Source organism: Eleutherodactylus coqui, chromosome 9, assembly GCF_035609145.1.
Source record: "Eleutherodactylus coqui strain aEleCoq1 chromosome 9, aEleCoq1.hap1, whole genome shotgun sequence".
Lineage (NCBI taxonomy): Eukaryota > Metazoa > Chordata > Amphibia > Anura > Eleutherodactylidae > Eleutherodactylus > Eleutherodactylus coqui.
In genome coordinates, this window is record NC_089845.1 from 97,285,309 (window position 1) to 97,312,557 (window position 27,249).

General features: G+C 47.6%; 1 protein-coding gene across 1 annotated transcript in view; it reads right to left on the bottom strand.

The window, feature by feature from the left end:
• The window catches only part of OXR1 (oxidation resistance 1), a 97,569-nt gene extending 79,876 nt beyond the window's left edge, over positions 1 to 17,693 (bottom strand). Inside the window, exon 1 of the mRNA XM_066578867.1 lies at positions 17,478 to 17,693. Within this exon, the coding sequence (XP_066434964.1) occupies positions 17,478 to 17,640 (163 nt within the window). The 5' untranslated portion in view covers positions 17,641 to 17,693. The remainder of the gene's footprint in view (positions 1 to 17,477) is intronic.
• Positions 17,694 to 27,249: the final 9,556 nt, after the last annotated feature.

Consider the following 27,249-nt stretch of genomic DNA (forward strand, 5'->3'; position numbering starts at 1 on the left):
AGCAAAGTGCGCGAAGACATCTTCCGGCCGCTTGCCTCTATTCAGAGTAAATAGGGCTGTTTATACGGGCCGACAGCTGATTGGTTTGTAAGTGCGCTGAAAGCCAAGCAACTGACAAGTGAGCGATTTCTCGCTCAAGCCTCTCTGAAATGTGCGTATTGTCATTTTCTGCAACGCGCATAATTTTCCAGCGCATGACACATTGTGTCAATAGCCCATTGATTTGTATTGGGCAACTCACACCAGTTTTTTTTTTTTGCACACGTATTACTCTCGCGAAAAAAATTAGATAAATCGCTGCATGCTCCATCTTGACGAGTATTATGCGCACATACACACCAAGTTAGCACTTGGGGATTGGCGGCACACAGCAAGTATGACAGTCAGCCTGTGTAAAAGTACCCTAAGAAGTTAATCCATTCTGTCTGAAAGATCTCAGATCGGGACAGACTGCAGTTTCTGTGTACAGAGATATGTAGTAGCTGCAGAACATAGACTGCGCTAAATTTTTAATCAAAGCCTACTGTGAAGATGATTGCCAGCCCAAAACATATGCAATTAAGTGAAAAGAAAATGCCCCTCAAAAAAGGTGTCCACAGTGTTTGAATAGAAGCTTTGCTGGCCATCACACTGGCTATTATATGAGCACAAGCTGTTGGAGACGTTTACATCCTCCATTTATTCCACATTCATTGTAGATGAAGTACTCCAACCACTGCAAGTTTGGTTATTTTTCTAAACTACATGCAATCCATTCTGCAAACAATACATAACGCTGTAACTAATACCCATTCTATGGCTTGCCCATAACATGCTGCAGAGCTCTTCTGTCAGAGTAGGTTCCCACACGGCAGACTTGTTACAGAAATGCCCACAAATGTCCTAAACATCTGAATGGAGCGTGCAGTAATTCATCAACCCCTGCATAACAGCCCCAGTCAGATGTGAGGCAGGGGTTTTCACTTGCATACATTTTGGCATGGTGTTATACTTTACATTGGATTCTGCCCTGTCCTAGCCAAGCTTCTGAAAGACTATCAGTGGAACCGTTGCCTGTTCTTTTAAACATGGCGTAATAAAGATCCGTTTTTATTATATACACCATCGATGCAGCCACTTTAGGCCCCCTGTCCACGGCAGTATATTCGCTGGCAGTAAACCTCCAGCGAATCACGCCGGCCGACGCCTTCCATAGCAGTGCTATGGAAAGCACCGACACCTGTCCACGGGGGGAGAACAATTGCGATTCTCCGCTCGCGGCGGGCTAGTCGCAGCATGCTGCGAATTGCCCCGATTCTCCGCGGTCAGCCTATTAGACATTGAATGGAGAGATTTGATACCTCACCGCCTATATACACCCTGTCCCATCCATACATCTGACCCAATATCCCAATAACCCCCCATGTCATCTCATACATACAACCTGTCCTCTCCATACATCTGACGTAATATCCCCAAACCTCACCACCTACATACAACCTATATACATCTCTGACCCAATATCTTGATACCCCCTATGTAATATCCTATATACAATCTGTCCCCTCCATACATCTCTAACCTAATATCCTAATACCTCACCACACATCACCTCCTATATAAAACCTGTTCCTCTGTACATCTGACCTAATATCCTGATGCCTCACCACATGTAATCGCCTATATACAACCTGTCCCCTCCATACTTCTAACCTAACTTTCCGATACATCCCAACAGTAATCTCTGGTCATCGTAACACCTAGTCTGCTCCTCAATCATTTCCCAGATCTCTTCCATCCGTCACCTGTACTCGCTACCCCAACGCATCGGACTCTCCAGCATCTTGCAAAACTTCAGAAGAACCTGAAAACCCACCAAGCTACAGTAACCCGCTACCACAACCCGAGCACCCTCCACCTCCTGTCTGCTTCCCTGGTAGGCTGTAGATGGCACAGTCTCTTCTCTGTACCAATTTGTCAGTCACTTAATCCATGTTTACTGTTCCCATGTTTACACCACAACACACCTCATTTTCAATGGAGAACGTAAAAACTGCCCATTCAAGACTAAAGGGAACCTGCCATCAACTGTGAGCCTAAAAACTAAGTTATGGTGCATATAATTCAGCTGACTGGGAGTCCAGGGAGCCTCTTTTCATACCCACCGGGCCCCCCATTCCTGCAGTGGCCTACCATGAAATAGGCATGCAAGCAGTAAGCGTGACTTTACAGAAGGCTGTGTGCGTGCGCCCATTCACCTCCCTTCTGAAAAGACTCATGCTTACTGTGCAAGGCCGCCTGCAGACGAGCGGGTCGGATCCGGCAGCGAGAATTCTCGCCGCGGGACCTGACCCGAGAGCCTGCAGGGACGAGCGCGTACTCACCCGCGCCTGGCGGCCCCGGCTCTTTCATGCGCCGTCTGCACAGGAGTGTGTATTGTAATGCACTCCTATGCAAACTTTCAGTGGCGGAAATCCCGCGGGAAATACCGCCGCGGGATTTCCGCCCGTGTGCAGGCGGCCTAAGTGCGGACTTCACCGGGGGACGGCACAGGAAAAGGGCGGCACTGGGCTAATATGAAAAGACTCCCCGTCACCGAAACTATAAGCACCATAACCTATTGTAGTTTATAGTGCTTCTAGTTAACAGGTTGCCTTTAAAGGGGACAATTCTCTTTAATTCTCTGTACACATGGCCGTAATAATGCTCCACACATCCTCCGCCAGCTATATTCTTCCGCTGTTATACAGATGATCCTTCATGCTCCATCACACGGTGTATTACAGTGTAAACAGAAGACAGGGACTCCGTTTTTACTGTAAACAAGAAAATAAAACTAGCAAAAGAAACAATAAAGGGGTCCAGATGTAGCAAGTTTAAACCCAATGTCGATAACTTTCTGCCACAAGTTAACCCATCGTAACACAACAATGCCAATAGAAAGTTCTGTGCTGCAGTTTATTTTATGGGGTTCTACCAGAATATCAAGTTATTCCCCATCCTTGCTGATCGTGGGGGTCTTGTCACTGGAGATCTGGAGAAGTGTGTTTCAATGTCCCTCAGTGTCTTCACTGTGGGTTATTGCCCCATAATGAGAAGAAAGAAGAGGGGGGAAAAAAAAGGAGTGCTGGTTGTGCAAGCGCGCCATTTACTATCAATGGGACCGTCGAATGGCGCACCCACTTAGATATTTCTGTCACTCCCATTGAAGTGAATGAAGCGCTGACCCTGCATACTTGGCCAGTTCTCCATTCAGAGTGACGTCACTGTGGGGGAAGAAGCGACCTGCAGTGATAGGAGACCCAGACATAGGTGTCCGGTTCTCCAGATCAATGGGGGTCTCATTGGTGAGACCACACCAATCAGCAAGTCATCCCCTATCCTGTGGTTAGGGGGATTACCTGATATTCTGGTACAACCCCTCCCACGTATAAAGGGTGAAGATTAATTTTGCGACATCCGTAGGTGTGGGTCCCAGTGGTGGAACCGCATCTATCCGACTTATGATATTTCCTGTGGGTCAGTGCCATTACTGCAATATCATATTTATATATTTTTTTATTGTTTTACTACATTCAAAATGTAAACCTATTAAAGAAAAATTGCTTTCCGCGACTGCATTCTGAGACCTGTAACTCTTATGTTTTCGTTGACTGAGCTGTGTGAGGGATCGTTTTTTGCATGTTAAGCCGTAATATTTATTAGCACCATTTTGGGGAGGACATACTTCTATATGATCATTTTATTCTATTTTTTTGAGAGCTGGGATTAAAAAAAAGTTTTAGCATTCAGCACTTTTTTTTTTTTACACTGTTCACCATGTGTGATAAATATGGGGAAACTTTAATAATTTGCACTTTTACGAGCATAATAAAAAAAAAAAAAAAAATCTAATGGTTTAAATTTAATGAGAAAGATAGGAAAAGGGTTTTGATTTGAGCTGGGATTAAAAAAAAATATATATATTTTTTTTTTGCACTTTTATTTAGCCCTACAGGGGGACTTAAACGTGAAATCATTTGATTACTTGTACTATATAATGCAATACTCCTGTATTGCAGTATATAGAGATTTTTAATGCTGCCTACAAAGTCCTCCCATAGGTAGGGTTTTGATAGGCATCCATGAAAGGCAGCCCTGGAAGCATTCACTAGGCTGAAGGTAATCATGTCAGCCCATTGACATCCTGTGGCTGCATTGCAGGGGCTGCAGATAGCAGGGAGTCTGACTATTTAGATGTGGAGTTAACTTCCACCGTGGCATCTAATCAGTTAATTTGCAGTTATGACTGAACAGCTGATAGCTGCAGGGTATGGAGTGAGCTTGGCCAAGTCCGCTGTAGACACCCTTCATGAGGTAAGTTTACATACTGTGGTCGAAAAGTGGGTAAATTCTGAAAATTTCTAATACAATTTGGTCTGTGCAAGACTTCAGCCTTGGAGAATAACGAAAAACTGAAACAAAGTTTGCCACATGTGGTCAGTCGGGTGAACCCTTTGGGCTCAATACGAGACATGCAGCAGAAGACATTTCTCCTCTTTGTATTTTGTATGAACCTCAGACCGCCACACTGTATCTCAGAGGACTAGATACAATTGTAACAAACTACCAGAGTATCAGTCTGCATAGATTTCCAGACAAGAATGCTTCCATTCATTTACAGATACTGAAAATGGTAAGGAACATATTTAGCAGAAAGTTGCAAAACTTTGATAAAGTGATGATTAAAGTACTCATCACCCCGTCCCCCTATTAGAGGAAGAGTCAGTACTGCTAGCATGCTTGTCACATGACTGAAAGCAGGGATCAGCACCCCCAAGCCCTGTACAGTGATGCCCTCTGTGCCCGCTACCATCTCAGGAAACCTTTGGTTGTCTATATTCACATGAAGCTGGAAAGCCCATTGAAGCCTGGAAGCTCCCGGGTCGTCAGGAAACAAACATGGGAACAAATCTCAGCTGCTTTCTGGAAGCATCACTCATGGTAGAGGACGGCGGCGGAACTGCCACATGGCAAACCATCCCCAGCCATTGTCTGTGCAGCTGCCGTCCGTCCTCCTCCTGTCACATCTGACACCGGCTTTACAGAAAAGTCAGGGAGAAAATAGTTGTTAGAGAAAATATAAAAGCACCCAAGACACCCCGCTGTCACAAAGGAGACAAAAAACACCCCACAATTAACTTTTTGCTAAGGCATCTGATGGAGCATGAAAACCACGCACGCCGTATGAAAACCCATTTAACAGCCGTGTGACTCGCTCCTTATACATTCGGGATCTGCATACAAGTGCAACCTACGAGTGTGAAGGAAACCTGCAGCAAAGATGCATTTTCTTCCCCCTGTATACATTCAAAGCTATGCAGAAGACTGGGAAAGCTGGGTGATAACCCTCATGGACGCTGCAATGGATAGCTTTATGCACAACCAAATGACTGGACCAATCTGCCACGTAGGTAAATCAGGTGTTTCGGAAAGTGTTTGACCAGGCTTCAGCTCTACATTCGCCAAAAAGAAGATAAATCTGAATACAAAACGCAAATATTAAGGGGGTTTGTCCGGTTACTGGACGGCACTTCTTCAACCACCCCTGTAATTAAATAACGTGAACTATACTTACTCTCCGCATACACTGGGAGCGCTGCAGCCCCGCTGTGGTCCCACTGCTGTCACGATACATCAGGGGACTGCAACAGCTTATGAGAGGCTGCATTGTCACATTTCTGAGCTCCTGGCATCATGCCTCTGAAGATGTGAGTGCCGACGCTGCAGCAGCCCAGATTCCTGCGACAGCATCTGTCAGAGCAATCATTGGGACTACAGCGATGCTTCAGCACTGGATCCTAGCGGCCATGGAGGGGGAAAGACAAGTTGATGGTTTTACTTTAATACAGGGGGTCTTCTTGAAGCAGGGTGGTCCAGTAACCACAGACAACCCCTTCAAATGCAAATCTTTTTGGGACGCAATGGGGGAGATATCAAAATTCCTGTTTATAACAACCAAGCCATTTTATTTACTCACCATGAATGGACTGTAAATTATTTTTGCTTCTTATCAGTAGCAATTGAAGTTTTTAACCAAAAACACAAAAAAATTAAATGAGATAGACCCCTTGGAAGCAGGGAAATTCTGCTAGTATACAATATACTGAAATAGACAATTCAAGAAAATCATTGACATGAGGTGGAAATAAGCAAACGTATATTGCTCGGTTACACTGTCGCTCTTGCCAATTGGTGAGGAGCCAAACAGTTAGACTCCCAGCTTATGGTAAAGGGATGCTGTACTCTTCCACTCTTTCACTTAGGCCACTCTCACATATGCACTCTTTACCACGATAGATCGCTCCTACTGATTTCAATGGGACCTCGCAGACATAAGTTTGAACCTGGCGTTTTCTAACGACACAATGAGTGCTGTCTGCTCCATTTTGCAGCCTAGGGCTCCTGTCCACGGACGGCTTTGCACTGCAGAGTACGGAGCGAGATTCCGCCTCCGGACGCCACAGCGCATCCAGCCCCATAGCATGCAATGTAAAAGGCGGTTTCCTGCCCACGAGAGGAAATAGCGATTTTCCACTCGCAGAGAAGAAATTGCAGCATGTCGCGATTTTGTTTTGGCTACGCACTGACAGCTTTCACTGAAGTCAATTGAAGCCATCCGTCCCACGGCCATTCTGCAGTCATCATTGCAGAATGGCCGCAGGAGACACGTCACTGCCAAAGCGATGGCGCGGCATCCTCTGCACTGCGCATGAGTGCCGGAGCGCAGGCCGGCATATCCACAGCACAGAGAAGAGACGCTGGACAGGTAAGCTGGAGTCATGGGCCGGGCATCGGGTATCCCGCATGCGGGGTCCAACTCACCCATGGACAGCAGCCCTTAACGGGATGTTGTGCAGTTGATGAATGATTTTTTTTTTTTTTTAAATAACTTCAAATGCCACAAAAACAGCGATCGTTACTAGTTTTCAACCCTGACAATCCAGCACTGCAGCCCAACAGTTCGCCCAGTCCTTGTTCAGGAAAGGATACCATCTGACCACTGCAGTCGTCACGTGCCGTTCTTCTGTCATCACCACTTAGATGCTGGGTACCAGGACACCCAGAGAACAGCCCGCAACTGCTACAGTCTGATTGGCTTTGTCAGTCGGGTGGTATCCATTACTAAACCAAGACCAGGAGGACAGTACAGTTGCAAGTCCTGGATCACTGGGGGAGAGAATGGGTAAGTACTGCTGCTTTTGCTTATTTTTTTTTTTTAAGCATAGCTAAAAATGTGTTTTATTAAAAATAAAAAAGTCTCCCCGCAAATCGACAACCCCTTTAAAGGCATTTGCCACCAGGATAGGTCATCAATATTATATTGGTGGGGTTCTGCCAATTAGCCATTTGAAATGGTAGCAGTGCTTGGACACTTCACTGCATATTGGACACAGCACTGTACATTTCATAGTGGCTGTGTTGGTATAGCAGCTCAATCCCATTCACTCTTCTCAGACCTGTGACATCACGTTCATTGGTCACATGGTCGAAGAGTAGCTCAGTCCTATTAAAGTAAACGTCAGTGTGCCCAGTATGCAGTAAAGTGGCAATAGATGGGCAGGGGCTCTCATACTGAGGATAAGTCATCAATCTATGTCTTAGCCCAGAAAAAAAAGGAGTTGTTGGGATGAGGAGATGGGAAGGGGGGTGACTTACCCAATCAAGCCCTTCTCCCTTTATTCCCTTGCTTATGGGAATCCCTAAAATGAGCGATATGAATTACTTGCTGTGACTGGAATACCCCTTTAAATTAAGAAATTGCTTTTGCACACTCAATAACTGCAGACACTTCTCATTACTAACCATGTATTTAAACAAGTGAATTATGGGTTTAATATTCGGCGTACTGAGGTTTTCTTTCCCAACCCCATAAGACAATGAGCTGTACCTTCAGGAAATCAAATCAAGGTCCTCTCAGAATATCTTTCTGCACGTCATGCATTTTTAATATTAGTTGGCGTAGCGCTTGTCTTGTTCTTCCTGAAGGAGCAGTTTGGGTTTCAAGGAGATCAGACGATAATGAAATCCACCGATTATCAGGGGAGACGAGAGGCACGAGGCGGATAAGGAAAAGGCAGCACTTGTGGGTCAGCGACATTGAAGAAAATGTCAGTGTGGGATGATGAGCATTTATACTTAATGGGTTTACACTATAGAGGCAGCGCAGAAACATGTCGGATTATATACAGTCACAGGACATCATTGGTTCATCTACAGACACCAACAGTCTATACCTACAATGCTGGAATCCACTACAGGGCAAACAAACTTGTAATCTGCACCAATACAGCAGAATCTGGGCTGCCAGGCACCAGTAGTACAGAGCCAAGACCAGATCCAAGTCACCTGGCATTACCTTGTAGTATCATAGATTATGCCAGCCAGTCACAATCTCCAGTGACTACTAATCCCCTAGGACAGAGCATCAATGATTGGGGGGATCCAAACCCTTCGCCGTTTTACATACAAGTGTGGCAGCGCCTGGTACTGCAGTTCAGTTCACACATTAATGGATGGATAGGCCATAAAATAGGTGAAAATTGGAGAAACCAAACCCTTTTCAAGTTTCTCCTGGTCCCCCACCTACTGGGCCCCCTAGTCATCTACTTACCATCTCCTCCCTGACCTTCACCAAGTCCCTGCTAGGTAGTGTCTCCATCCAGCCCTGTCCACTCCTAACAGCGCCCTTGCCCACCTTACTGTCTCTTTAATGCCACTCTACAGAGCCCCCTGCATATCTACTATCCCTCGCTTGCCCTGCCTGGTAGTTTTTCCACTCTGATGCCTCCTACCAATGCCCTGCCCACCTACTGTCTTCTCTTAGCCCATCCACAAGCCCCTACCATATAGTAACTCTCCCTGCCACCCGCACACAGAGCCCCTGCCAACCTACTATTCCTCACTCCATCTCTTGCCAGGTAGTACCATAGCTTCTCCTGCCTAACCCCCCAGAACCTGTCACCTCATGTCATTCCATTCTCAGAGCCGCTAACAATGTGTCTCCCGCATAACCCTCCTACCCCTTGGTAAGAAAGATGTGGGAGCCCAGACTCTTTGGCCATATGGTACTAAGAAATTATAGATGGCAGCCCTGACAGGGGTAACAAGTGGTAAGCTATTGGTCTATGGGTTTGCAATACCGAACCGTATAAGTACCACTTAAAGGGGTTGTTCAAGTAGGGCTTTTTGTTAAAAACCCTGCTCCCCTTGCTGTAACATAAGTAACCGGAATATACTCCCCTCTCCCTGCTGTGTCCAGCACCGCCTTTCCAGGTCTCCCCTCTGTTGTCCCTTTTACAGGTTGCCCCAGCCTGTTTACAGTATGTTACAGGCTGCTGCAGCCAATGACAGAGCTCAGCTATCAAGTGCCAAGTTCTGTCATTGGCTGCAGCAGACTGAGATTTCTGTAAACAGGAGGGGACTATGGCCTGTAAATAAACAGCCAGAGTGAGGACTGAGCAGCGGGTGGGAAGAAGGGAGGCTGTCCCACTGCATGGGGAGCGGGGTTTCAATACACACACGAAAAAAAACAAACAAAAAAAAAAACACGCTTTGCACGTTAAGGTCGGCTTCATATGGAAGTATTTGCGCACGTACATTGATGGGTCCTCAATAGATCAATCCCAGACGCTCTGTAATTGGGGTTGTCAGGTTACATTCTGAAATGTAAAGTGGAGGTGGTAAAACAAATCAAGCAATACTCACCCATCGTTGGCCCCAGCGATCCAGTGCTGCAGCCCCGCTGTTCTCCTGGTCTCTGACAGCACGGGTCACCACCAATTCCCCCTGGCAGCAGTGCGCACATCCAGGGCAATATGACGCCAAGAGTTTTGAACAGTGACGTTGCAGTCTGATTGGCAGGCAACGATCACCTGACTTCTACTGTCAATAGAGACCAGCAGGGCTGCAGCGCCGGATTGCTGGGGCCAAAGATGGGGCAAAGTCCAGCAGACTACCGTTTCCTATCCATACCGGTCCAGTATATGCCAAAAGCAGGATGCTTTACCATACGCTAGGTACATGGGCGCTTATGGATCCAGAAAGTCTTCCCAGGCTATGACTGGATAGTCCGGCTGCATAATGAGCAAGCAGGATGATTTCCAGCACAATATCCTCCGTATTTAATAAGATGGCCTCAATGCAGAATAAACGTGTGGGACAATAAAGCGCAGACAAACGTCGGCAATAATAGCAGAAGAGCACAAAGTGTTTAAGTCAGCAGCAATTAAATAATTAAATCCACGTAATTGCTTAAGCAGAGGAAACTCCGATAACTTCAGACCCCGCTGTAATGCCGGACGGGGAGAAACAACCAATCTGCACTTCACACACCTCAAATCTGTCCTGTAAAGCGGCTTTTCTGTCCCTTACCCGGGCTTCCAAATGTATTATTGCACTACTGTGCTGAAAAGCAAGTCTGGACTTCTCATAGCGTGACAACTGCACGCACGCAACCGCGCCACAAGGGGAAACCACGTGCAGCACGCCAACCACAACACCACAAACAGCAACAGTGGCCCTCGCCTTACGCCCCTGAACCATCCCTTCCTGAGGCCATGGATTGGTTAGTAAGGGCTCCCACATACCTGCATTTTTTTAAGGCTAGGTTCCCTCACAGCGTATTCCTGGCGGAAATCTCGTAGTTTGGCCGCAGCGAAAAAAACCGCAAGATTTCCGCCCGGAAAGCACTGCTTCAAAACTTGCGGCATTTAGCCATAAAGGAGAGCATGGCCTCAACAGGAAAAAAAAAAAGAATGGAAATGCTGCAGTCGGCGAATCCGCGCCGCAGCTCAGCTTTGTTGTGATGGATTCACCGTCCCGTATGGATGAGATTTTTAAGAAATCTAGCCCACTAGCCCGGGATTAGCGACCGCGGCAAAACTCCAGACGGAATTTCTGCAGCAAATCCGCCCCGTGTGAACCCAGCCTAATGCTGCGTTTTTGTTTTGTTTTTTTTTTAAACGCGAATGTTAATGGGACTTTCTAATGATAAAAAACACATTGCAAGTTTGTGCTTTGCGTTTTTGTGCAATGCGTTTTAACATTAGAAAGCCCCATTGACACTTGCGTTAAAAAAAAAAAGCAAGTGTGTGGGAGCCGTAATGCAGATACATCCGTGAACCATAAATGGTGCAGCTTCCTTTCTGATATGTGATGCTGAGATTACTCCTTCTCTATCCTTTAACAATCCCATGATGCAGCAGATCACCACATGACCAGCTAGAGCCAGTACCACCTATGCCTGCTGGGAGGATACTTCCATTACCTACTGTATTCTATATTCATCTAAATAAAAACTACAGACCATAAGTATACAGTCAGGAGGACGAGCTGTGATCTCCGCTACTATAACTGTCTGACAGGAGCCTCTAATCATCAACAATAGTGCAATAAGATCTTGTGTTTCTCCTTCAGCTCCCATTGATTTCAATGAAAGTGAAGGCCTCTATGATGCTTCTCCCTTAGGCATCGACGATGACATCCGGCACACAGTGGCGCTTCGCCAGTGATTAACTAAGGATGAGCTATCTGGAGGATAGGTCATCAAGAGAATTTGCCCAGAAAACCCGTTTTAAGAGTTATTTCCATCATATTAAGTGCTGGCATGACTAGGATATACCCTGCGAACAAAGGGGCTGCAGCACTAATATAGAGCCGAGTCCCCTAAAAGGGTTTTCTGGGAGTAAGTCATTACCTATGCTCAGGATGGGTCATCAATATCACTGCAATTGTGGGCAATGGCAGTATGTGTTACCAGCTTCATAAGACCCATATGTCAGGTTGAAACGTTGCTGTCATGACCATGGAGGAAGAATAAAGAGGACATTGTTTGGATAATCTTGCATATATGGATTCCATTTGCACCCTTGATGCTGCTTCCTTTTCTCGATATATTGGACTTTGCTGGGATTAGGGTCTGATCCTGTGTAAGCTTACATCGCACACTCCACCCACAGTGGGGATACCGGTGAGTGCAGCTGATATTTTCTTCTTATTTACTTGAAGTTCATAGCACTTGGGTGAACGCCGCAGCCACTTCACTGTATACCAGTTGCAGCGCCATACGTTTTATAGTGTCTGTGCCTGGTACTGCAACTCAATCCCAATCACTTGTGTGTGACTGAGCTGCACTTAGGCCATATGACCATGTCCCACAGCTTCTTTCATTGTCGTGCAGAATTGATGATTTGCATTAATTTGCGGATATTTGTGTTGGACTGCGTTTCTGATCCTTCCACAAAATGCTGGAAAGGGTCGGAAACCTGACGAAATGGAGACTTATCGGTCTCCATTTCAGCAGTTTTTATTAACCCTTTGCAATCCAATTTGGGATCCAGGATTTCCTAAGGGGCTTTCTCTTTCTGCCATTATACAATGGCACCATCTGCTGCCTAGAGCCAGTACTGAGGTATGGGACATTCTGGAGAGGCCCTTGACAACAGAGCGGCCAGTAATATACAGTAAGAATACCCTGTTGGACGTCTTTCGACATCGGAGCTGTACAGCCTTCAATCAGAATGTCTTTTAACGTCAGACAGTGGATTGGAAAGGGTTAAGGGCCAAAATAGGTCCCATCCAGGGGTGTCGTTTCTGGGATTTTAGACGAAGACCCTAACGAGAACCTCGGACGGAGCCCATAACAAGGTTTGAAGAGGCACCAATTACTCAGCTGAGCTGATGATAAAGATGGCGTACTGAAGGAAAACAAACGCATCCAATGTCCTAACATCTTGCAGTCCCATGTAAAACTATGAAGACGACATATACGACATGGGAATATTAGACTAGACAAGAGTGTCACGGAGCTGGAGAGAGCACAGGAAAAACAAACTGGCTCTTTCCCCTCACAATGTGGAGCCATCTGCTTACTACACGCCGCGCCGCGCCGCCTCCTCACTACAGAAAGAACAACTAAATCTGGAAGAGAAAATATAGATCTTCACAGGAAATAACAGAAGCCTCAGTAATTAAGAAGGTGCTAAAAAACAAGTCAATGACTATTATAAATAGAGGATATACTCTGCGCTAAGAAATGGCGCACGTCTGTCAATGGAGTCCTGATAACATTACTGAATGGCGGATTCAAGGCAAAACCTTTTTTTCGTACAGTTTGGCATAGGTTTTTTTTCATATGGGGTATTCCCACCACAATAAGCTATCCCCTAACCACAGGATAGCGGATACCCTGCTGATCAGTGGGGGTTCGACTGCTGGGACCCCCACAGATCCTGAGAATGCCAATGTCACACATCTTGAAGTATTGGCAGCTCACTTCCATGGGACCACCAGGTGCTTGAAACCTGCCATCTCTAGTGGACCTTCTGGAATGGATGGAACGGAGGCGCCCGCATGCACATCCTCCACTGACCACATTCTGGGGGGCAAGGGCTGCTTTCTCAGGATCAGTGGGGGTCCTGGTGGTCAAATCCCCATGGAACAGCAAGTTATATTCTATTCTGTAACCAGATAACTTTCAGTGGTGGGAATATCCCTTTAGGGCGGCTTTACATGGAAGTCTTTACACACGCAAAATGTAGACAGTAGAACCCACTGATTTCAATGAGGTTTATTCTCATTTTCTATTTGTGCACACCAAAGGTCCCCATAGAAGTCTATAGGGTTGTAGGGGGTGCAAAATGCAAGCAGATGTGTGAAAAAAGCACAATTCTGCTGGAGGGGAAACACATTCGGAACTCATTCGTTCGTCTACTGCGTGCAAGAGAACAGGCCCTGCGAGTGCAAAAAGTACAGTAAAACATGCCAATATACATGCAAAGAACAACTTGTTCATGGCACAAATAAGCTTGCGCTGAGTCCCGCACAAAAACGCATGCGCCTGTGTGAAGCCGCCCTTAAAGTGACCCTCCGATTTCAGGACACAATTATGTCCTAGGAATGCAGTTGTTTACTCCACGGGCCCTCCGATCCACCAATCCATTATGGCTGACGATCCTCATAGTGCATTGGTAGTCTTAGACTACCAATGCACTATACCAGCTCTGATTGGCCAGTAATGATCACATAAGTAGTCCTGACCAATCAGTGCACAGTGAACATTAGATAGTTATAAAGTTGCAGTTGCCATCTTGACCAGCGGAAATGGGAACTTGGAATGAGTAGGACCATAGAGGAACGACTGCAGGTAACAGACCCCTCCGGTCTAGGGACAAGATGTTGCTTTCAGAATGTTGAAGGCCGATCAATATAGAAGCACTGGAAAATCTATTGCGCTGTACAAAACTAACTGAAGGTTACGACATGTAAGCTGCGTCCTGGTGCAGAGTCCATGTGTGACCGGAGGAGCCCCAGAACTGATAAGAACGCCCCCCCTCTCATATATCAGCTAGTGGCAAGTACACAGTCCTTACAGAGTCCCATCTGACCGACTGAACTCCGATCCCATGTATATAGTGCAGACATACAGCGCTGCACCCGCTATCACATACATTACTCACAGTCCCCACTGGAGCTTGCAATCTAAACTCAAATATGATTTGGGAGTATGAGAGGAGAACCCAGATGACGAACGTACAGTGAACCCCGGACCTCAAGGCGACAGTGCTAACTAAATATATATATTCTAGTGCAGACCGCGCATCACTGGGCAAGTCACATCTAGTTATACTTCAGTCTAGTAAAACACCAAGGCTGGAAACAGTCCGGCTGGCCACATGCCGCGCTCCAACATGGCAGCCGACGGCCATGCTACTTATCATCGGAACGGCCATTGTTCATGGTGCACTATGAGGCTCTATACATGGATGCACATGCGCATAGGCTATAATGGCTTCATGTACGGTCCATGGCATGTGCCCTATAGAAGGTGCAGGCAGCTAGAAATAAACAAGGCGCGTCGAAGTTGTGTAGATTTCCATTACAATGTATGCCAATTCATAGCGTAAGTTATAGTAAGGCCTCATATCCATGGGCGGGTCGGATTCTGCATGCGGGAGCCCGCAGTGGAATCCGACCATGGAGGCAGCGGCGTCCGTGCGTACCTGCCATTCCGTTTCTTAAGCTGTACTGCAGATGATCTGCACGGCTCGCCGCCGGACATGCGCAATACAGGGTTTATTTTTTTTCAAACTCCTGCTTTTCACGCAGAATCTGTGGCCCGGCCGCAATGTCATTTGCAGACAGGCCGTAGAGCGGACGGCTTCCACTGACTTCAATGGAAGCCGTCCGTGCAGGAACCACAGTAAAATGGAGCATGCTGTGATTTTTCATCCACGAGCGGAAAGCGCAGCTAAGGAGGGTTACTGCTGTGGAAGCGAGAGGTAGACACCAGCCCTGGATGCCGCAGCAAACATCCACCCGTGGACATCCGCCTAAATCAGAAGGGCTGCAAGAGGCCGCACCCGCTGTTCACCAGCATCTAGAAAAAAGGGAAACGTTGCAAGTTTTGACGCAAATGTGGTCAAATCGGCACGTAAACAGGCTAATTATTCCCTATGACTGCCCACCAAGTACCCGGGACGTCCTAAGGCTGCAGTCACATGGGCAAATTGTCTGCGACTGAACACAGGTTTGGGATTTTATCATGAATCGGCACCCGCGGGGTTACTGACGAGTTTTTCAGTTTTGGAAAAACCGCTGCAAATCAGCAAAGTTTGTCGCCCATCAATTTTGCACCAAGCGGACGAAATGTCTTTAAATCTCATCTGCATGGCTTGTACGATATATACCGCAGTATGTACACCCCTAAAGCAGCTGTTGTGGAACTACATCTCCCAGCAGTCCCCGACATCCGCACGCTGCCAGTTGTCATCTTACTTACATCCGCCATCCTGACTTCTCACTCACTAGGGACTCATGCGGATGGCAGCGGCGCGGTCTGGTCGTGTGCAGTAATCCCTCCTAGCGACACGGTGTAGTCATCGGCAGCGCCGCAACAAACCCCAAGCGTGATATAACTATATATATATATATGGCAAAGAAATGAGCAGAGCCTACCGTAGCATATAGGGGGCGCACTTCAGCTGTCCAGCAGGTGTGGAGTAACTGCAGATGGCATCGGATCCCCGTGTGCTGCTGGGTTTACGGTGTTCTGGTTCCCCCCAGCAATAACTGCCCCGTCGTACGGCGGAGGATCAGAAGGTAGACTCATGGAGACTCCTGGATCATCATTGCGGCACTACAGCTCCATATGGCGCCACATTACTGCATGGAATAAACCATACCAGACCCCGAGAAGCCCTGCAGAAGTCTATAGGTGCCTGAGTGATATTCTATATGAGGCCGGGTTCACATGGATTTCCCTGAACCTTCCCCGCCCGCAGGGTATGTGTACATTGGTACTCTGCAAACGAACGCACTGATTGAAACGACTAATTAGTTCCAGCTGAATTGCACAGTTTCACGCATCTCCTTGCAGATTGCACATTTGCGCCCCTCCTCCCCATTGACTTCTACGGGGGCCGTTGGTGTGCAGAGAGAGAGAACATGTTCTATATTGTGCGGACAGAAACGCACACGCAAAACACACGTATGTAAACAAACCCATTGAAAGCCGTCTATTCGCCAAGTGCTGCGCAGACAAATGCGTCCGTGCGAAGGAGCCCCGAGGTCGTAGTCACACGGCGACGCTCTCACACTGATTTGGCGTGTTCCAAGACACACAAGACGCACGGAAATATAACCGACACCCGCAATGTGCGCATCTATACACGGAATATTTGTAATGCACACACCGCACCCGTGTGCGACCGCGGTCAGAAGGGGGTCCGATTCGTGCGTCTGGCAGCGCACAGATCTCAGCCGTATGAGAGCGGTCCGAGGGCCCCCTGAGACGTGTGATGTCGCTGCAGCGCACCTACATCTGCGCCTTCAGGGTATTCGCGCGGACGACACTCCTGCCCAATTTTGAGACACGCAGGCTTTTAATCGGACGGATACGTTAGTCGAGCGACAAAAAAACAAAAAACCCAACACACTTTAGTCGGTGTGAAGGAGCCGCGGGGCGTCCTGCAGAAATATCCCTAGGGTCCTTCTACACAGCGCAATTATCCGTTGCAGCAAGTCACCATTCGCTTTCACGCAACATCCGTTTTCGCACACATTCACCCCCGCTCTTCCATCCATCGTTAGTCCGACTGCCCGTCCAATCGCCGCTCACGTTTACACTAAACGATCAGACGGGGCGGCGGCGAGGAATATGTGGGGCCGTTACCCGGGCAACCAATTAGATTGCACCTCATTTTTCAAAAACAAGTTGTATGCTAGTTTTTCTTTGCGCCACTTTTGCCCGGTCCCCGATGACGTGCCGCCATATGGCGTCTTTGCAGGTGATGCAGCGCACCGCCATATAACACCTCATATGGGACTATAAGTGACGCATGTCATCGCCATATGTGACGGCGCTTACCAATGGTCACAAGCCACCAGGCTGTGGTACTACAAGTCCCAGCATGTGCACAAGCCTTTCCCCGCACCTGTCAGCCCCCTCCCCGGCTGACCTGTAGGGCTGAGGTCCGGGCTGGACGGCGGGGTGTCCCCACGACCGATGCCTTCCTTCAGGTAGTCCTGGAAGTGCACCTCCCGCATGCCCATCCATAGGCGGTTGGCAGTGCCCTTCAGGACGCGGCCGCTTTTCCCAGGGATGCCAGTCAGGTAGTCCATAGTCCCCCCGGCCTGCGCCTGTCACCGTCTCTGAGGTAAACTTCTGACAAACTTTTTTAGCCAGCCGCCCCCGCCCCGAGCTCGTCCCGCCTCCAGTGTGGGCTGTCCTGTGAGAGGACGCCATCGCTCAGCCACTGTGTATTCTACACTTACCCCTAATCATGACTGAACCCCAAACTAACTCCCCTCATCACCCCTATTTTCGAGAGTGAGAAATCCCACTTGTGTTTATTTTGATACAAGAAGATTCCACCGTTATACGCCCCGGGGGGAGCAGACACTTCTATCTTAAAGTCGGACCGCGGTCTTCCCTTTTATAGATATCTTATTACTAAGACCCCTATTTTTTAAAAGTGAAGAAGCCCACTCGCGTGGATTTTGCTACACGGAAGATGCCATTGTAGACCGTGACGGGGGGAGTAGGGGTTGTTAGAGAGATTTGACGTGTTCTGCCAAAACAACGTAAACATGTTGGAACTTCACAGGTCTGTGTTGTTGGCAGCAGAATGCTGGGCGTTATGTCATCCCGTGGTGTCAGGCCTGAAGCATTGGGAGTGCTTGTCAGGAGCTGTGAAGGCGCCAGGAACCACCTGCCAATACTGTGCAATAATACATGGCTGTGTAATAATACATCAGATACGGGGGGGGGGGGGGTTCAGCCTCCACATGGAAATTAGAAATACTTCAATTCACTGTTAGCAAGCCGAGATCTTAACAATATTGCCTAGACAAATGTGCCTGTGTGAAGCCAGCCTAAGGCTTACTTCACATGGGTGAGCGCGGTTTCGCTTTGAGAAAATTGGGATGGGTGATAAAAGTCTGATCAGCGGAGGTTCATCACTGAGACCCCCACAGATTGTGAGAATGGAGGTCCTGTGTCTTCCTTTGTTCCCTGTGGGCACACTGCACCTTCTGCAGTGAAGGGGACATTGAATGGAGCGATGGTCGGGGCTGCCAGAGACAGCCGAGCGGCGCCACGCATCCGCCATGATTGCTCCATTCAACCACCACATCACTGCAGAGGGTTCAGCAAACCCTCAGTGAGGAGGAGAGGGGGATTAAAGGAGTTCTCAGAATTGGTAGGAGTCAGTAAGACCCCGTGGATAGGTGATAAAAATCAAGTTTGAGAATAACCCTTTAACTGAACACCGAGCACAAGATTAAAGCAACTGATCTATAGGTGTCTGTGCATTGTTAAAGGCATGGTCTGAGTTCCCAGAAAGGATCTGCTTTTTTTTGTCCCCACAGAAATAGCGCCACTCTTGTCCAGAGGCTGCCTTTGGTATTTCAGCTCAGTCTTGCTTGACTGAATGTATCCGTGTTGCAATTGGAGTGAAGCCTTCTATTACATTTCCAACTTTGACCCCAATGCAGATGTCCGGCTCGACTACATAGGATTCTGAGCAGTAGATCTCTGCAATCAACTATTGATGACGTTCCCTGAGGATAAATCAATAGCAGTAAACGTCCAGAAAACCAGTACAGTACGTCACAAGCTGATGCACTCAGCCCTAGCGGTGCATCAGGTCAAACTAGGAATGCATACTGTGAAGGGGAGAAGCCGTCTGCAGCACAGAACAGCTTCTCCTTCACAGCCCCGGGAGTAATAACACCAGCGCTGGGTGACAGAATTTGTGGAGACAGGATGTTAAAAATTAATAAAACGTAAGCGATTTATTAAGAAATACTTATATAAAAACAGGTGTGCCTTTACTTGGGAGAACAGTGCAGGCACAGCTGGAGCTCTCGCTTCATGCTATGCAGCTACATCCGCTAGCAGAAGACAGATTTCTCAACCCTGTCTTTACCTAGCTGCATAGCTGAAGAGGGCTGCTGCACAAAAAATATACAGAATAGGCTGATAAAACCTATTGCAAAAATGTTTAAAATCGCCTATTTAGTACATTAAAAAAGTGTAGTTACTCTTTAAGTAAAAAACGTTGTTTCCTTCAGACCAAATGTACACGGCCGGGTCGGATTCTGACTGCGAGATCTCACAGCGAAATCAGACCCCGTGCCTCAGCAGTCACCCCCTCATACCTGTCATTTTGTCTTCTCTCTGCTCTGCGGATCTGCCAGCTGGTGCGCCGCTGCACGTGCGCAATGCAGAGGGTGGTGCATCGGCGATGACACAGACCCATAGCGACTCGCCCCAGGACGGATGGCTTCCATTGACTGCAATGAAAGCTGTCCATGCGAGGGTGTGTGAGGCCCACACTAGAATAGGTCATGCTGCGATTTTTTTCCCTCCGCAAGCGGAAAATCGCAGTTGATTTCCGCTCTTGGGCATGGAAAAGTGTTTTGCAAAGCATGTCTATGGGCACTATTTGATGCGGGATACGGAGGCGGACGCTCACTCTGTAATGACCCATACTGCAAAAGTAACACATTGTTACTTCCTCTTAGAGAGCACCATAAAAAGATTTCAAAATAGATAATTCAAGAATTGCTGTTTTTTTCACTTGGCCTCTCAAATACTAGAATAAAAAGTAACGGAAAAGTCCTGTGTACCTCAAAATAGTAGCAGCGAAAACTACAAGTCATCTCACGATAAACAAGCCCTCATACAATGGAAAAATGATAATATGATTCTTGGGATGCGACCGCAACAAAAAAAGGAGTTTTTCTTCTTATGTTTTTGTTATGCAAAAGTAGTAAAACTTAAAGGGGTTGTCCCGCGGCAGCAAGTGGGTCTATACACTTCTGTATGGCCATATTAAAGGGGTTGTCCCGAGGCAGCAAGTGGGTCTATACACTTCTGCATGGCCATAATAATGCACTTTGTAATGTACATTGTGCATTAATTATGAGCCATACAGAAGTTATAAAAAGTTTTATACTTACCTGCTCCGTTGCTAGCGTCCTCGTCTCCATGGTGCCGACTAATTTTCGCCCTCCGATGGCCAAATTAGCCGCGCTTGCGCAGTCCGGGTCTTCTCCTCTTCTCTATGGGGCTCCGTGTAGCTCCGTGTAGCTCCGCCCCGTCACGTGCCGATTCCAGCCAATCAGGAGGCTGGAATCGGCAATGGACCGCACAGAAGCCCTGCGGTCCATGAAGACAGAGGATCCCGGCGGCCATCTTCAGCAGGTGAGTATGAAGACGCCGGACCGCCGGGATTCAGGTAAGCGCTGTGCGGGTGGTTTTTTTAACCCCTGCATCGGAGTTGTCTCGCGCCGAACGGGGGGGGGTTTAAAAAAAAAAAAAAACCCGTTTCGGCGCGGGACATCTCCTTTAATGCACTTTGTAATGTACATTGTGCATTAATTATTTATGAGCCATACAGAAGTTATCAGAAATTATTCACTTACCTGTTCCGTTGCTAGCGTCCTCGTCTCCATTGTGCCGTCTAATTTCAGCGTCTAATCGCCAGATTAGACGCGCTTGCGCAGTCCGGTCGTCTTCTTTTCTGAATGGGGCCGCTCGTGCCGGAGAGCGGCTCCGTGTAGCTCCGCCCCGTCACATGCCGATTCCAGCCAATCAGGAGGCTGGAATCGGCAATGGACCGCACAGAAGCCCTGCGGTCCACCGAGGGAGAAGATCCCGGCGGCCATCTTCACCAGGTAAGTAAGAAGTCACCGGAGCGCGGGGATTCAGGTAAGCGCTGTGCGGTTTTTTTTTTAAGTCCCTGCATCGGGTTTGTCTCGCGCCGAACGGGGGGGCTGTTGAAAAAAAAAAAAAACCCGTTTCGGCGCGGGACAACCCCTTTAAAAACAAACCTATATACAGTCAATTTGTTCTCACAATAGATGAAACGATCAGCAGGATGAAGATCACATATAAGTAACCCTTTCCAATCCATTGAAGGCTGTACAGCTCCGATGTCAGAAGACGTCCGGCAGGGTATTCTTACTGTATATTACTGGCCGCTCTGTTGTCGGGGGCCTCTCCAGCATGTCCCATACAGCAGTACCAGCAGATGGCGCCATTGTGAAATGGCAGAAAGAGAAAGCCCCCTAGGAAATCCTAAATCCAAAATTGGATTGCAAAGGGTTAATACCTGACAGCGGATTCTGGAAACACTGAACCGATAAAGACGTGGGCAAAATTAGTGTTTTATATTCTGCCCCCCTGAACAAATTAGTTATTTAATGCATAATATGTAGCTGAAAATTAAAATGAACTCCTACTGCAAAGATACAAGCTTCAAGAAATATAAAAGATAAGGCTTTCAGGATGTGGAGATGAAGGAAGTGGTAAAAAAAAAAAGTTGCTGCGGACTTAAAGGGGTTTTCTGAAATTTTAAAAAGGGTTAGAGCTAGAGATGAGCGAGCATGCTCGGATAAGTCAGGTACTCGAGCGAGCCTCGCTCTTTTCGAGTAACTGTATTCTTGTCCAAGCATGCTCGGGGGAAGCGGCAGTGGATAACGGGTGGTAGTGGGGGAGAGAGTTAGAGAGATCTCTCTCCCCCCCGCCGCCCCTGAGCACACTCAGACAAGAATGCAGTTACTCGAGAAGAGTGAGGCTCGCTCGAGCACCTGACTTATCCGAGTGTGCTCGCTCATCTCTAGTTAGAGCACATGGCCAAGTCTGATATGTGTATTATTATCCATGCACTAACTGACACCAGACCTATCATAGCCAAAACGTGGAAAAGTGTGGAAGCCCCTTCACTATGTGAGATTTTGAATACCGTTCAATCTAACTATGCGGATTGCACTTTACTAACTGTTACATGTTTTGTGGGCAAAGTGGTTCCGGTCTCCGGGGTCTAGTTGTTGACTTCTATGCTATTATTATGTTAGTTTAATTAGGAACAGCTATTATCTCAGTGTTGCATATTGGGGTATGGAGCTTTCTATCTACTGGAATTCAGTTCCTACAAGTGGAGGGAATATTCTTTGGCCTTGTAAGCTGTTGTTTCCCCTTATTTTTTTCTTCCTCTTTCTCCTTTTCATTCCGTAACTCCTAATTTTTCTCCCCCCCCCCCCCCCCCCATTGCTTAGGTAACACTTGCTGACTACAATCATTGGGTGAGATGCTGTTGTGGGTACATGTACAATGTCCCCATTGCTTCCCTTGCCCGTCACAGCTGTTCATCTGAATGCTATAACTCTACTTTGGTTGTTGTCTGCAATTGTATCATTTTGGAAAAACTCAATACAAAGTGTGTTATAAAAAAATAAAATTGTATGCTCAGGAAATGGATTTTAAAAAATCCACCCTCACCATTTAGATGTCCCTGCAGGCAAGCCTCGCACCCGGCGGCTCCGATCCCAGAAGAAGCTGCTGTGGTCGTGTGCCATCATTGTACACGTAACCACTCAGCCATGCACTGACTTCTACAGTGATGCTGCTATGAATGCTACATAACCAACGAACCCCATGATTGGCTGAACCCTCATGTGTACAGTAAATAGCACATGACCGCTACTTCTGGGACTTGGGCTCGTCCTCCCAGAACCAGGATGAACATCTAACCAGTGAGTAGTCATTATTTGTTTCGTTTATAAATAGAGATGAGCGAACGTACTCGGTAAGGGCGATTTCGCAATCGAGCACCGCGATTTTCGAGTACTTCACTACTCGGGTGAAAAGTACTCGGGGGCGCTGTGGGTGAGCGGGGGTTGCAGCGGGAAGTGGGGGGGAGAGGGAGAGAGAGAGGGCTCCCCCCTGTTCCCCGCTGCTACCCCCCACTCCCCTCTGCAACCCTCCGCCCCACAGCGCACCCAAGTACTTTTCACCCGAGTAGTGAAGTACTCGAAAATCGCGGTGCTCGATTGCGAAATCGCCCATTACCTGCACATATTTTAGTTTTTTCCCTTTAAATCTCTTTGAGGCCCAAACTAGGCCATGACCTGGAGAGGTGAACGCACCCTAGAGACTATTTATATAAGGGGACTTCAGATGGCATGAGCAGCTATTCAGGTAAATTAGAGCAAGGTCAAACTCTGCAGCATCCACTTCCCAGCTCTGCCTTATTTTCTCGATGTATATATACTTTAGGAAGGATAATGGAAGCAATTTAGCAGTTTACTCAAATCCCAGGAGAGCAGACTGTGGAGGACAGTGACAACCAGACTCACGTCTTCACTTTTATATTAGTTCATATTCTAACTGCTGATACAGCAAGAAGAGAAGACTCTGCCGAGCGCTCCGACATGCTGAGAAGATATTGGAAGTAATTGAATGACAGGTGTAATTCCTCCAAGATACTTCAAGACAAAAAAGGGGGGAAAAACTGTATTTTACTGTAACTACAAATTCATTACTGGGTCTTAGTTATACTGCCCGACGTTACTAAAGATGTCTGTCATTCCAACCGCTAACAGATCGGAGTGGATGTCGAAGGGACCGCTAGGACAATCCCGATTTGTTAGGACAGATTACAAGGTGTTGCCACGCATGGGGTCTCCATCAATCAGCTACAGTGTGGGAGAGAGCCTGGCAGTAAGTATACAGCTACCCTGCAGCACCCCCGCAGGGGAGATTGGGTATTACTCAATTCTCATTCAAGTCAATGAGTTGTCTGAGTAATACAGGACAGGTCCTCCAGAGCTAGAGACACTTTTTACCTTTTGTCATTCTGGCTTGGCTTGCATCTCTAATTATATTGCAAGGCCTCTTAAGGGGGTTCTGCCAAGGCATGACGTTATCCACTTATCACAGCATAAGGGATAACTTTATGATTGCTGGAGGTCCAACCTCCTGAGACTTTCACCAATCCAAAGAACAGGGAACCCGAAAGTCCCCAGATTATCCGGCAGAGAGGGAGTAACTTTATGTCTTGGCACAACCAAGATCGGATACTGACTCATAGTGTAACTACCTTCCAATAAGTGGTGCTGTGGAGGATGATTCCATTACTCATTTGCATGGCCTTTTCCCAGGGAGCACTGCATGGCTTATATGACTCCCTAGACACTTGTAAAAACATTACCCCACACTCCCAGTCATGAATCTATCCAAGACATAAGAATCCTAAATAAAGGGCCCCCTCTGTTAACCCAGAATTCCCTGAGAAGGTACATGAAAAAAGGTTTTCTAAGTGTATTAGGGAATGACTTCTTAACGAGGTTTTCCCCTATTACCATTTATCAGTGGGACCCCTCACCATTACCATTCTTACTCCTGTGGACACAGTGTGGCAGAGCATGTACGCGGCTCACTCCATAAAAGTCTATAGAAGCTACTATATAGAAACAGCCCATTCAGATGTATCTCCAAAGATACTAGTTACTAGTAAAAGAACTCCATGTTTCCCCTCTGGATGGGGGATAAGTTCTAGCTTTAGTACAACCCCTTCAATGTCAGGCAGTGCTTCATTTTAAGAAATAATATTCCCATTTTAGTATGGCTAATCCTTGGAAATGCATTCTCTGCAATGTTCCTCCAACCATTATGTCACGAACACTACATACTTTGTAAGTCTAACCTTTAGTCGGTGCCATCCATCTTCCCATTGCATTCCCTGGTATTGACCTAATCTGGAGCTTTACTGCTGAGGCCGGAGGATGCGTCAGGCTACAATAATGAAGAATATTATACAATCGGATCTCCCCATGGAACTGATGATTTAGCAGAAGTTAAATCCTTTATCTAAATGATGTTCCAGTCTCACCTGCCATACCGTAGAGGGTATACGGTTAGAAAAGAAGAAGTAGCTGCGCCTGAAGACATCAAATCTTTCGACCTTGCACGGAAAGTTGAATCTCCTCTTAGTAAAGGTTTGTTGCCTTTGCTCCATCCTGTTTTTGACAGCACATAAGCTGTAAATCTGGCACATGGCAAACACACGTGCGCAGGACACCTTCGCTTCTCTGTTACTTTCTAAGGAGGTAAGTAGCACAGTAGGCAGCTGCATTGACCCGCTGTAATAGACACAACACGGAGGCATCCCATACATGCTAGTCACCTGCTTCCCAGTCCCGCGGGATGAATCTAGCCCACCACATCATTTTATGTGACCCACAACGAGGTCTGGGCACAGAAGGAGCGGCTGTCCACTTTCCCCAGAGAACGCAGGCAGTGCTCGGCAGATTGGGCGACGAAGAGCACAGGCAGCGGGTGCCATCTTGGATACTAAGCTTGCCAGAGGGGGCGGCGCCAGCAGAGGCAGCGGGTGCCATCTTGAATTTTAAGCTTGGTAGAGGGGGCGGCACCAGCGCAGGCAGCGGGTGCCATCTTGAATTTTAAGCTTGGTAGAGAGGGTGACGCGAGCACAGGCAGTGGGTGTCATCTTGGAATCTAAGCTTGGCAGAGGGGATAGCGCAAGCACAGGCAGCAAGTGCCAACTTGGATTCTAAGACTGGCAGAGGGGGTGGCGCGAGCACAGGCAGTGGGTGCCATCTTGGATTCTAAGCTTGGCAGAGGGGATTGCGCGAACACAGGCAGCAGGTGCCATCTTAAATTCTAAGATTGGCAGAGGGGGCAACGCGAGCAAGGCCAGTGGGTTCCATCTTGGATTCTAAGCTTGGCAGAGGGGATAGCGCTGGCACAGGGAGCGGGTGCCATCTTGGATACTAAGCTTGGCGGAGGGGGCGGCGGGTGCCATTTTGGATTCTAAACTTGGCAGAGGGTATAGGCCTAGCACAGGCAGTGGGTGCCATTTTGGATTCTAAGTTTGGCAGAGGGGACGGTGCCAGCACAAGCAGCGGGTGCCGTTTTGGATTCTAAGCTTGGCAGAGGGGGCGGCGCCAGCACAGGCAGCGGGTGCCATCTTGGATTCTCAGCTTGGCAGAGGGTATAGCCCTAGCACAGGCAGCGGGTGCCATTTTGGATTCTAAGTTTGGCAGAGCGGACGGTGCCAGCACAAGCAGCGGGTGCCATCTTGGATTCTAAGCTTGGCAGAGGGGGCAGCGCCAACACACGCAGCAGGTCCATTTTGGATTCTAAGCTTGGAAGAGGAGACGGGCCAGCACAGGCAGCGGGTGCCATCTTGGATTCTAAGCTTGGCAGAGGGTGTGGCGCTAGCATAGATAGCGGGTGCCGCTCTGTTCAGCAACTCACAGGTGGTGGCCCAGCTCTGACAGCTCTGCTCAACACCCTAGCCACCTCCGAAGTAGGAAGCTCAATAAGGAAGGGGAGAAAGCCTATCATAGTGCAGAGGGCTTCATAGCCGTGGTAAGGAGTACTGATATTCAGGGCTCATTCATACCGGCGTGTGCAGTTTGGGTCCATGAAATACATGGCATTTTCACAGCCCCAAACTCCGTGTATTCTCTGCACATTCTGACCTGTTTTGTGCGCATTTGCACTGCGTTTTCCATGTGTGAAAAAACCCCCCGCAAGAAAGACGGTAGATTTCTCCTGCCTTACTTATATATGCAGTGAATACATTTATCATGCAGATTCATTATATATTCACGCAATCCCATTGACTTCAGTTCCGGTCGTTAATACGGAACAAAATAGGACATCTGTGATTTTTTTCATGATCATGAAATACACACATGTAAAAAGCATGTCAGTGTACTCCAATGCAAGTCAATGGGGATGATCCAGATCACGTGGAGCGCAAATACGCCTGTATAAAGGGCCCTTTGAAGACAACCATAATGTTGATATGGCCTTTGGTGAAAATTACTTTGACCCCCCTGGCCTAGAGGTTAATGAATGAATGAGCAGATTCAGATGAACGTATTTGCGGAGACATTTCCGCACGTGAAAAA